The following is a 12,987-nucleotide window of genomic DNA, read 5'->3' on the forward strand; positions in this document are numbered from 1 at the left end:
CATAATATGCCGAAAGCATGTGTATGCATGATGCGTTTGGAGTGTGTGCTATAAGAAAAGGACACGGTTCATTATTGCTTTGTCTTTTTAATTTTAAGTGCAAGAATAATTACATAAGGAAACAAGATAAGCACTGCAGTTGTTGTTTTTTTTTCGTGCCTGTTGACAAGAAAGGTCCCTTCATACGCAGACGAGGTATTTTTTTCCAAGTTGTTTAATTGACTCCCGTGCTTCAAATATCCCCCCTGCGAGTTTCACTCACTTCAATCAGCTCTCAGCCAGCCAGTATGGGCCTGACTTACTGAAACCTTCAGCAAGTGCAAAACATTTTAGCACTCGCAAAATTAATAACACAACCATTGATTGGCGCAAAACAAATGCCATGACCAATCACTGGTTGCGTTGTTGGTTTTGCTAAAGGTGTCCGTATGTCTGTGAGGGGAAATAAACCTGCTCTGTTCAAAGTCTCAAGGATGTGGTGAAGTTCTTCTGCGGAGCTGGATTTGTTAGTTTGGTTTTCGGCCGGATCGGCGAGCTTCTCAGGGACCGTTCGTCTGCGCTGCCGGATGTTCGTAAAAGCGGCTTCAGAGCCGCGGCGGCAGAAGCCCGTTTCTGACTCGGTGGCTCAAGCGCAAAGAGAGCGCGTCTCTTTCATCGTTCAGCAGGAACGGCTTTAGTGCTCTGCTGCTAGCTATGCTCACGCACATTTTTTTAAATTAAATGCACGGGAGTTCCTCTGCCCTCTTCTTCCTGGAACTGGTGTGGTTAGTTTAACCCTGATAATGTCCCAAACCCGAGTTTAATAGATTCAGTGGCATTCGGTACTGCAGTGAACTGGACAGCAAAAACAACGGCTGTTTGTGGAGGACTAGAAACCACAACTGGTCATCTATCCGGTCTCTACCTAGCATCCATCCAGTCTACAGCCAGGATCCACACAACAGTTCCATACGTTAACAGCAGACTATGCTAGAAGTCAAGAGGACGCGCACGCTCATCATTTTGCTGAGATAAGATGGACTAGTTCACAGAAATGATTTGCGTGACGGATATAGGTTGCATAGCATCAGTACCTTGAATACCATTCATCAAACCAAAACCAACCCTTCCTTTAGACAACAATGTGAGTATGGGATAACACATTGCTATGGTAAGCTCATGCTCTCCAGGCATACCAATTATCAGAAACCCTCCCACACAGACCAATTTTACTCCCAGTTTCAATCTGTAATCAATTTCCAGTTGTGCCCCCCGACCTTGTGCGGTCACCTGTACCCCTAGCAAGAACAACTGCAGTTGAAGCTTTTGCACTCCTCAAACGCACAAGCCAGAGATTTTGCCACACACTACAGGTGTACTCCATGCACTACCTCCAACTAGAGGATTAGCATGGCTCTCACTGGTGACAACAGGTAGCATTTGGGCACTTGGTGCAGTGGAACTAAATTGGTAGCCTTTGGAAACCTAATGGACTTACTCGCACAACATCTTCAGGGACAAGACCAAGTGGCGAAAGCTAACAAGTTTATAGTTTTTGTTGCACTATGGTTTGGTGTAAATTCTAAGGTGTGAGATCAAAAACATTCTATAGCTGATGTAACAACTGTTAGTGGTTATTGAAAGCAATGGAGTTCTAGAACACTGTTTTATAATTCTGCAGAAAGCATTCCAAAAACCTACTCTTCTATCTAAGGGTAAAATATGGAAGAATGGGTTCCTGTTTTACAAACACAAACATGTTTGTAACCCAGGTGGGGGCTTATTGGGTATTGTGCTCAAGGAATCACTATTGTGAGGTCCAGATTTTAGTGACTTCCAATCAGGCCCACTTCAATGACAAAGTAAGTCCTTTGTAAATGTAAATGCGGGCTATTGTCAACGAAGGACATCAGTACTGAAAACTCTTTTTGAATATTTAATGGATTTCACAGTACTAAACATAAATGCAGGCATATGTCATAGGACAAACCTCACTCAATCACAATTTTTTTTTTCTTGCCAGATCCTATGGGCATTGTATTCCTACAGTTTATTGTGTTTAAAAAAAAAAAAAAAAATCAAACATTAAACCAACCAAAAGCCTATCACAGCCTTCCTACTGAAGCAAGCTGGGAAACGGGGGGGGGGGGAAATCTATTTTCACATCTCTTTTTGCAACTGAGAGTCAACATGTGGTTAAACATATTATGTGTAATAATTTTCATTATTATCATTATGCATAACAATTATCGTTATTGAAACTACAAGTTTCCATGTTGCCTCAAACCTTTACTGACATAATTTAGTGAAATAGATGTAAGGGGGAAAAAAACAGTATTTTCACAGATCACTAATGACTACACAGGCACATCTACGACATTCAAATGTACACTTCATCCAATCCAATTATTCTAATGATTTACTACCTATTTTCAAGTTAGGGTTAGCTGAGGGTAACCTAGGTTTACCATAGCTTACACGGTTGTGCCGATAACTGAAACGTAATTGCAACAGCAATGTTACAAAATATAACACATAACTTTTTTTTTTTTGGACACGAAACGGGGGCCATATTTTTAAATTTTGACCACCTGGCCTCACTGTGTGGCGCTGATGACAAGTTGTACTTATGTGGACAATGTGCATCTTCAAACTTCACATTCATGGGAGTTTTAGCCCACCTTAAGCAACACGAGGCTATGCCAAGTTTATCAAATGACTTGCTTCAGTCCGCCTTATGGGTGTAGCTCTCCTGTAGTCTTTCCTTTCACACTTCAACCAATCAAAGAGTACTACACTTAACTCGTAGTATACAGTGCAAAATGGAAAGACAGAAAGCTGTGGGTTAAGTTTAGACTTTTGTCAGGGATTCCATCCATCTTCAGGAGCTACAGAATGTTTAATGCAACAGTGAAGCGCAGTAAGGCTACTCTGACACATTTAAAACTGGAAAAGAAATCCCAACGCTGCTAACACGCTCTTCTCAAACATACAAAGGAACCACAACATTGACTGTTCAATGGAAACCTACACATTTTGCACTTGCTGAGAAATGCTAACAGGTCACACCCAACGGCATTGTACAACTGTTTGGGTGGTTACATAGCATTGTAGCAAAGCTGACAGAATATAAATCTTATCTGCACACTTACATTGTTTAGGTAACATTGTAGCAACATTGACAGAATGCACCACCATATAACAAACTCACATTGTTTTTGTACTGCTGTACCACTGATAGAAAGTACACCCAAACAACACACATTGTTTATGTAACACTGTGGCAAGGTTGACTGAATGTAATGCATTATTTGGGCGTTAACTATAATGACATCACTCGACAGACGGGTAGAAATAATTGGATAGCGCAGTCAAACTTGAATGTTTTCTTCAATGGACAATTCTACAGATCACTGAGAATACCATATTAGAGAGAATACCTCCGAGGAGGCGTTCATTAAGAGGTGAGCTCACCGAACACGGCCACCTTCTTCTCCGTGCGGGTCAGCAGGTATCTGAACAGCTGCTGCGTGTACTCGCTCTCGGCCACGGGGCGGTGGAGGCCGTGCACGAAGATCGCGGCCCCGCTGTACGCCTCCAGGACCGGGCTCAGCAACCGCTGCAGGAACGTGAAGAACTCCTGGTGCTCCGCAGACACGCTGACCTGCAGCGATCGGGAAACGGTCGCGGTTAGGAGCGAGGTCGGGTGTCGGTCACCTGCGGCGGTCGGAAGACAGCAAGGTTTCCGGTCGTGTGTAGAAGGCCGGGGGCACAGTGCTCGGCTGGGCTCCTCTCAGAGATATAAGTGCAGTGGTTCTCATTAAACTACTGAGCCAGAGCCTTGAACATGACATGCAGGGTTTTACAGTGAAGCAGCCAGCTGAACCTAATCAGTACCCAATGGTACATACACAGTGCATAACTAAAACTAGAAATACCGCCACGCGGTTGTATGCCTCCGCCAACCAGTAGCCAGTTTGGATGTAAAATGTCATCACTTCATCATTTTATCCTATTAGACATTTTTGTGAAACTTTGTCATAATTAGCATATGAACTCTAGCATATGAACATGCAGGGTTTTACAGTGAAGCAGCCAGCTGAACCTAATCAGTACCCAATGGTACATACACAGTGCATAACTAAAACTAGAAATACCGCCACGCGGTTGTATGCCTCCGCCAACCAGTAGCCAGTTTGGATGTAAAATGTCATCACTTCATCATTTTATCCTATTAGACATTTTTGTGAAACTTTGTCATAATTAGCATATGAACTCTTGACTTATAGCCAAAAACATGATTTGTGAGGTTACAGTGACCTTGACCTTTGTCCTTTGACCACCAAAATCTAATCAGTTCGTCCTTGAATCCAAGTGGATGTTTGTGCTAAATTTGAAGAAATTCCCTCCAGGCGTTCCTGAGATTCACAAGAGAATGGGATGGACGTGAGTTCACAGTGACCTTGACCTTTGACCACCAAAATCTAATCCGTTCATCCTTGAGTCCAAGTGGATGTTTACAATCTACACATAAAACCCCAACCCCAGCTTTTTTTTCTGAACACTGTGAATTCTTATGTGCCAGTCTTGCCTGGTTCAACCCTCAAGGGGAGAGATGACCTCACACCAAATTTAGTGGGGCATTTATGAGTTCCTTTTGGCTTCCTCCTGCATCCATGTGTGGTCAGGAACTATAAGAGCCAGCAAAAAAACTAAATGATGCTGGTGTTTCATATCCTTTTCACTTTTAGAGCACAGGGCAGGGGCATAACTGTCACTCCAGAGGGTAATGTGCTTGTGTGACATGTAAGCAGTACACTCAAGAACAAAAATGCATATAAATGCAGCTAATTTTGTCCCCTCGTACAGCAGCAGCCATTTCCTATTTGTGTTTGCAATGAAATGAACACTGTTGAAAACAGAAATGTTTTTTTCACCAATTCAACAACTACCTAATTTCAAATGCCCATTTTTACAACTTTCAATGTGGAATTAGGCTCCATCGTACAGTAGCACTGAGACAGCCCTTATTAGGATTCTTAGTGAAATTCATAAAAACACATATTTAGGAAATATTGCCATATTTGAACATATGGATCCGAGTGCTGCATTTGAAACTGCTGATTACACAATATCATTAGACAGACTATTGGATTGGCACATTATTGGTCATTTTGTCTCTGAAAGAGCCAGACTGTCATGTGTCATAATCAGTGCAAACTGAAGTAAGATGCTTTGAGTTATTATGTATGGATTTAGGACCCTCACTGCAGGAATAAAAAAGGAGGCTAAAAATTAAAATACACCTTGATTCCCTGTCTCTGAAGACCAGGATGGGAAATTTGGTGTTATTATATATTCTAATCTCACCTTTAACACCCACAGCAATAGCATTACAATTTCAGTTTTTATCATCTCAAAAATATAATGAGTAATAAGAGACTTCATGTCCAAATCTGACTTTTAAAAGCTGATATCATCCCTTTATTGCAACTAGGCTAGACTACTGCAATGGTTACTACAGCTGATCCAGAATGCTGCTGCCAGAGTACGACTAAGAGAGCAGAACACATTATACCAGTCCTTAGATCACTGCATTGGCTTACAGAATAGATTTTAAAATCCTTCTGTTTGTCTATAAAGAAAAAAATGACTTAGCACAGTACATCACTGACTTACATTTTGGGTATGAACCATCCAGGCCGTTCAGTACATCAGGGAAGGGTCTGACAATTGTTCCCAAGGTGAAACAAAAACTGGCAAAGATGCTTTGAGTTATTATGTATGGATTTAGGACCCTCACTGCAGGAATAAACTTCTGGATGACCTGAGACATACCCTAACGCTCACCTATTTTTAAAAGCAGGCTCAGGACAGTCCTATTCTCCATGACATGGCACTAATTTATTTGAATTTATTATCTATTGATTTTTATTATGTTGTTTTAAAATCACCTGTATTTATTTTTTTGATCATTACTGCAAATGTCCTTTAAAGTTTAAAGTTTATCTAATTTCATTTAGTTTTATTTGTGTCACCTTTTCTTTTCCTTCATGTGCTTTTGTGGGGAATGAGTTGTTTATTTGTCCTGAAAGGACTTTCTTAGAGGGCAGCAGTTTATTCTATCTTTTAATGTTTTTTTTTTTTTTTGTGAAACACATAGAATTTTTCTTTTGCATGAAATGTGTTATATTATATTAACAAATAGCCTTTACCAGTGGTACACTACTGCACCCCGTAAATGCCTCCAGAGCAGTCAGTTCAGGTGCATTATCATCTCTGAATGTAAGAGAGGACAAACACTGTCAAGGATTTCCTATTGACTGACAACAGCAACAAGTATGTTCAGCCAGTTTATTCCAGTTTTGAATGCCATGGCAACGCCCCATAGGGTGTGTTCTGTGCTCTTTTGTCTGTTCAAAAAAACTGAAAGTAAAAATATCAGTAAAATGGCAGCTAAACCTTTGATTCCTGAGGACGATCTCTGTTGCTCTGTATGTTGTGATATTTTTAAAGAGCCTGTTCTCCTGAAATGCAGCCACAGCTTCTGTGGAGTGTGTTTGAAGCAGTACTGGGAAGAGAAGAGCTCTCGAGAATGTCCCATCTGTAGGAGAAATGCCTCTAGGGAGGATCCTCCTGTAAACCTGGCTTTAAAAAACATTGTGGAGTCCTACTTAATGCAGAAGTCTATAAGGGAAGCTGCAGGCAAGAGTGATGATCACTGCAGTCTTCATGGGGAGAAACGTTTATTCTTCTGCGAACATGACCAAGAGCCTCTCTGTGTCGTCTGTCAGACTTCAAAAAAACACAGAAACCACCCGGTCTGTCCAGTGGAAGAGGCTGCGCTGGATCTGAAGGTAATTTATTTTAAATTACATCTATTTCATATTCTCAAGACACAGTCAAATGAGTAAAATGTCTCTGTGTAAAACATTCAGATCTGACGGACAGCTGTGGTATGAGGTCTTATAAATATTACATTTCATTACATTACAGGCATTTGCCAGACGCTCTTATCCAGAGCGACGTACAACAAAGTGTATAACCATAACCAGGAACAAGTATGACGAAACCCCTAGAGAGAAGTACCGGTCCAAGTGCAGGGAACAACCGCATAGTTCAACTTGGACCCTGATGGTTAAACTGATTAACACTAACAACGAGAACGGCAACAACGCAATCTATGGAAAAAATACAAGTAGTCGTTAAGACAGTTAATGCACCTAAGTCACCTACGAAACAGCTGCCTAGTTACAACCCTAAGTTTAGTCATTTACAGGGGGGAAGGGAGGGATGGGGAGAGGTGCAGCCTGAAGAGGTGAGTCTTCAGTCGTCGTTTGAAATGGGTCAGTGTCTCAGCTGTTCTGACCTCCACAGGGAGGTCATTCCACCATCGTGGGGCCAGAACAGACAGGAGACGTGTTCTGGAAGTGCAGGTGCGAAGAGGGGGAGGTGCTAGGTGTCCTGAGGTAGCAGAACGGAGGGATCTGGCTGGCATGTAGGGTTTGAATATCTTGTGGAGGTATGCTGGGGCTGATCCCTTGACTGCCTGGTATGCTAGGACCAATGTTTTAAATTTGATGCGAACTATAACAGGCAGCCAGTGGAGGGTAGTGAGCAGGGGAGTTACGTGGGAGTGTCTGGGGAGGTTGAAGACCAGACGAGCCGCAGCATTCTGAATGAGTTGCAGGGGTCTGGTGGCAGATGCCGGTAGTCCAGCCAGAAGAGAGTTGCAGTAGTCCAGGCAGGATAGAACCATTGCTTGGACCAGGAGCTGGGTTGAGTAGGTGGTGAGAAAGGGGCAGATTCTGCGGATGTTGTACAGGAAAAATCTGCATGCCCGGGTTACTGCTGCAATGTTGTTGGAGAGGGACAGCCTGTTGTCCATCACCACTCCGAGATTCTTGGCGCAGGGTGATGATGTCACTACGGTGTCCCCTAGGGAAATGGAAAAGTCGAGGAGGGGAGAGGATAGAGCAGAAATAAAGATTAGCTCCGTCTTTCCCAGGTTAAGCTTCAGGTGGTGATTGTCCATCCAGCTCTGAATGTCCCTCAGGCAAGCGGAGATGCGGGCAGGGACCTGTGTGTCCGATGGGGAGAAGGAGAGAAAGAGTTGTGTGTCGTCGGCATAGGAGTGATAGGACAAGCCATGGGCAGATATTACAGGGCCAAGGGATCTGGTGCACAGGTGTAAATACAGTCAGTCTGGCCTCCACTTCCACTCACAAAGACAGCAACAGGAACAAATCTGCTGATCAGTCAAAAGCAGGAAGAGGCAGCACTGTATCTGAAAGTGTTTACAACCATTAAAACATCATGTATATTAGACTTTCAGTGTAGGGCTTTATGAATAAAATGCAAGCATGGTTAATCTTGACTGACAGTTGTGCTTGGGGGCCTTTTACAGAGAATATGGCTCCAAACATGAACACTGAAATATACAGAGCCATTTTAGAAATATGCAGCAATGATGTGTCAAATTAGAAGTACTGACAGGACAAATGGAGATATCACACATGACCTTTAATATAATAAAGGTCACAACCTAATAAAGCTGCCGTGAAATACTCCGTTATTTGCTTGGGGAGAGAACTGAGCAACAACCAGGAAGTAAATAAATCCACAATGGCTGGAGCTATACATATGCACAAAAAATTATTGTACCAATAAGTCAAATAAATTTTATAAGCGCTTTAACATTTCTTACAGTCTACTATAAAATATATGAAATTACAACCCAGCAAAAGTTAGGCTATTTTTTTAATCTTATATGCTGTATAATTTGACTGGTTTAATTGTTTTGAAAATGCATCACATAACATTTTATGCTGTGTTATAAGTATGTTTCACTAATCTTTACTTAATTTGTAGGAGGGCTATTTTCCTGTCTACTTCTCCCATGTTCTTAATAAGCTGTACTGACTTTCACTTGTATTGCAGAAGGGGTATTACTGTGCCATTTGTGTCTTTCTGTAAGTGATAACTGATTCATTTAACTCCAGGAGGAACTCAACCCTGCACTTAATCTTATTAAAAAAAAACTGGAGAGGTTTACTGAGGTTGAACAAGAATGTAAGAAAACAGCTGAACACATCAAGGTAAGGAAAGCAATTATGAATACTGTTTAGGTACACAAAAATACAAAATAATTATTTTTGGTTCATGTTCCTTTTGACAGGAATAACAAACACACTGGCTGCCACACTTAAATAACGAAACATAGTTACACTATTCAAGTTTAAAATAGTGTGTTTGAATTGCAGAGTCAGGCCCAGCACACAGAGAGGCAGATAAAGGCAGAGTTTGAGAAGCTTCACCAGTTCCTACGAGAGGAAGAGGAGGCCAGACTAGCTGCTCTAAGGGAGGAAGAGGAGCAGAAAAGTCAGATAATGAAGGAGAAGATCACAGGACACATCTCCACCCTTACAGACAAAATCACAGCTATAGAGAAGGCCATGGACACTGAAGACACCTCCTTTTTACAGGTAGGAGCTTGATTTATTGTAATTCAGTATGCTGGTTTGTGGTTTTTCACAATATTTGGCAGTGTTCCCTTATTCTGCACCAATGCAGCAGTAGCCTACTGTGACAGTGTCAAAGTCACGGTGCAGGTGTTCATAGAGATGCATCTGCTCATTTAAAAATGTCATTGCATATTTTTTTTATATTTTTGAATTTTGTGAAAAACTGATGTCACCAGAAAGTCAATAGAAAACATCAGCACTGCAGAGTAGGACATGTCCTGTATAATTTAGAGAAGGCCTCATTTTCCTCACATAATTGTCTTTCACCAGTGTCCTCTACAATAGCAATGACACTGTGCAGTACATGCAGGTAACTGCTACAAAGTTCAAGATGGATGAAACTGCCAGTTCACTCTCTAGATTTGCAGTCATTTGACTCAGAGTTGCTGAGATATCTTCCAGCCACATGGTAGCCAAATTAATGATCAACAAAACCTGCCCAGCATATTTATGCACAACTGTGAGAATGCTGGGATGTTCACTGCTTACTTATCTCAGGAGTCACACCTGTGTGGAAGCTCTTGCTTTCAATATTCTTTGCATCCTTCATTTATTCAAGCGTTTCCTTTATTTTGACAGTTACCTGTGCATTTCAGTACCTTCATTCATGTGCTTACTGTTAAAATTACGTAACTTTTATTTGAATGGCTCTTGTTTTTCACGTATTATAGCCTGTCTCTCATGATGTTCTCTACTGAGTATGTTTATACATGTATACATCTTATTACAATTGTGCTGTTATGTGTTTTTCAGAGCTACAAGAACATCAAGGAAAGGTATGTAGACTCTGACCTATTTTCTAGTGTCTGTTTAAGTATCTTCAAACCCTAAATCTGGGGCGACATAGCTCAGGAGGTAAGAGCGGTTGTCTGGCAGTCGGAGGATTGCCAGTTTGATCCCCACCCTGGGTGTGCCGACGTATCCCTGAGCAAGACACCTAACCCCAAATTGCTCCCAACGAGCTGATTGGTACCTTTCATGGCAGCCTTTCACCGTTGGCGTGTGTGTGTGAGTGTGAATGGGTGAATGAGAGGCATCAATTGTAAAGCGCTTTGGATAAAAGCGCTATATAAATGCAGTCCATTTACCATTTAAATCTTGAGTGACTCCTGCTTGTCATTACAGAGCCCAGTGCACACTGCAGGATCCAGAGCTGCTCTCAGGGGCACTGATAGATGTGGCCAAACACCTGGGCAACCTGAAGTTCAGAGTCTGGGAGAAGATGCTGGAGATGGTGCAGTACAGTGAGTATCTGGGGCAAAAGTTGAAATCACATTATTTGTGAACATGAAAAAAACAAACTCAATAACCGAGCTGTATGGTGTGAAAGATAAACAGTACAGAATCATCCAGTCTCAGTTCCGTTCAAGTTTAGGAAGATCATGGGGCTGCATTGTACTGCTCTCAATTTAACATCAGAAAACAAGCAAGCATTAGTTAAAATTAGTGAATTAGTGCACTGTTTAAAACCGAATTAAAACTGTTGTTTGTAAGTTTGGAGAAAAGATTTTAAAATATTTTAAAAAACATTCCACCCCCAACCCACCCCTGCCCTCCCATTTGTTCTCACTTCAAGCCCCTCCCTATAAGGCCTAATTCATATTAGGAACTATCAGCTGTGTGAATTATGTGCATTGAATTTGCTATGATATGTGTTAATTTATTCATTTTCATGATGCAAACAGGTTTAGTATGCACAGCATACATCGCTATGACTACCGTTTATTCAAATCCATAACAATGATATACACTATCTCATGTATGTGGCCTAATCTGAATAGAGTGCTGTGCCTCTTCTCACAGCCTTTTAAATATCTTTCTTCTTGATATTTCAGCTCCTGTGGTGCTGGACCCCAACACTGCAGCCCCCTGGCTCTCTCTCTCTGATGATCTGACCACTGTGAGACAAACAGATACAAACCAGAAATATCCTGCCAACCCAGAGAGGTTTAAACCCTGTGTGGATGTGCTGGGATCTGAGGGGTTTACCTCAGGGAAACACAGCTGGGAGGTGAAGGTTGGGAATAAATTAGCCTGGGATATAGGAGTGGTGAAAGAGTCCATCAGTAGGAAGGGAAGTATAACATGCAGCCCAAAGAGTGGATTCTGGGTCTTACAGCTGAGGAATGGTGATGAGTACTTTGCATCTGGAGCTGCTGACCTCACACTGAAGAGGAAGCCCCAGAGCATCAGAGTGCAGCTGGACTATGACAGGGGGGAGGTGTCCTTCTTCGACTCCAGTGACATGTCACTCATTTACACTTTTACAGACACATTTACTGAGAGAGTGTTCCCGTACTTCTGTACCGATTTGAAAGGAGATAAGAATGACGGACCCCTGCAAATATGCCCAGTGACAGTTTCTGTAAAAGTGACGTCAAACCAGTGACGGTATTTGTTTTAAAAAAATAGATGGTGTACTTTTAAGGAATGTTTGTTGTTTCTAATCTGCTTCAGCATACCTTACCTGGTTGCTGACTTGGGTACTCTGGAGTTGACTTGCTGGAGATGTGAATTGACCAAAGGGAGCTGGTTGATGGCCTACCAAAACCAAATGGCAGGCAGGCACACACAGAGCAATAACAGTGGCCATTTGGTTAATGTAATCAGCCTCAGTATGCATGAATAATGATTTGGGACAGACCAGAGAAAGTGCAAAGGGGGATGTTTTAATAGTCAGTCAGAAGAGAGCAGACATGCATACTGAGGTAACAGTTACCGTTTGATCACCTGCAGCCTCATTTCTAGATTTTGTTCTGGAAAAGGGATACAAAGCTGGTGCTTGAACAACACTGTATTGTAACTTACCTGCGTTGCTTTTACCTTGTTCTTTCATGCTGTAGAGGATACTCTTTTTGCTTGTTAATATAAATTGGTATTGATCTAAACTTTTGAACTGCAAATATTACTTCATACGTAAAGAGTACTGTAGAGGAAATTCATTTAATAATTATGATGAATTAATTTAGTATGTTTTGGGTTTTGCTTTGATCTGAATCACAAGACAAAACATTTCATGTAATGTTTATACATAAATCAAATGTGCTTTTTATCAGTTTTTATTCGTTTTCCATTGTAATTGAAAAAAACAAATTGGTGTCAATCAGTCTTGGTAACATAAAAACAGATAAATAAAAAACATTAAAATAAACTTTTTTTAAAAAATACGGATGCACTCTTCTGGTTAAATCAAATTATTTTATATATGATCGATTTCATTCTTGGCTATATGGGTTTATATTGCAGTGTACAAGCTTGAAATGCATCATGAGCTCTTGTTAGTTTTATACTATCAGTCTCCTGTGCTCTTTCCTGGTTTTAGTTTGCAGATGTAGTGAATAATCAGTTCAGCCTGTCAGCTCCATGCTTTAGGATTTTATCATAGAGCTTCAGTAGGACTACACTGCCATTGGTCTCTCATTCTTTCATTACTGACAATTATTACATGACAGATACTGTTTTAGAATAGCCAACCATACTTACA

At 41.3% G+C, this 12,987-nt stretch overlaps 1 protein-coding gene across 1 annotated transcript; it reads left to right on the plus strand.

Annotated features, from left to right (window-relative positions):
- Window positions 1-6,363: 6,363 nt before the first annotated feature.
- LOC135247577 (zinc-binding protein A33-like) lies at window positions 6,364-12,670 on the plus strand. The gene is made up of 6 exons (XM_064321160.1): window positions 6,364-6,836; window positions 8,982-9,077; window positions 9,243-9,464; window positions 10,257-10,279; window positions 10,629-10,747; window positions 11,339-12,670. The coding sequence occupies exons 1-6, from the start codon at window positions 6,429-6,431 to the stop codon at window positions 11,890-11,892; spliced, it is 1,422 nt and encodes a 473-aa protein (XP_064177230.1). The 5' UTR covers window positions 6,364-6,428; the 3' UTR covers window positions 11,893-12,670.
- The last annotated feature ends 317 nt before the right edge of the window (window positions 12,671-12,987 follow it).

Source organism: Anguilla rostrata, chromosome 2 (assembly GCF_018555375.3).
Source record: "Anguilla rostrata isolate EN2019 chromosome 2, ASM1855537v3, whole genome shotgun sequence".
Lineage (NCBI taxonomy): Eukaryota > Metazoa > Chordata > Actinopteri > Anguilliformes > Anguillidae > Anguilla > Anguilla rostrata.

Bases quoted from the DNA above. Each gene is read 5' to 3' on its own strand.
- LOC135247577 (XM_064321160.1), top strand. From the start codon at position 6,429: ATGGCAGCTAAACCTTTGATTCCTGAGGACGATCTCTGTTGCTCTGTA. The intron at 6,837-8,981 runs GTAATTTATTTT...ATTTAACTCCAG, and splicing joins AGGCTGCGCTGGATCTGAAG to GAGGAACTCAACCCTGCACT. The intron at 10,748-11,338 runs GTGAGTATCTGG...TTGATATTTCAG, and splicing joins GCTGGAGATGGTGCAGTACA to CTCCTGTGGTGCTGGACCCC.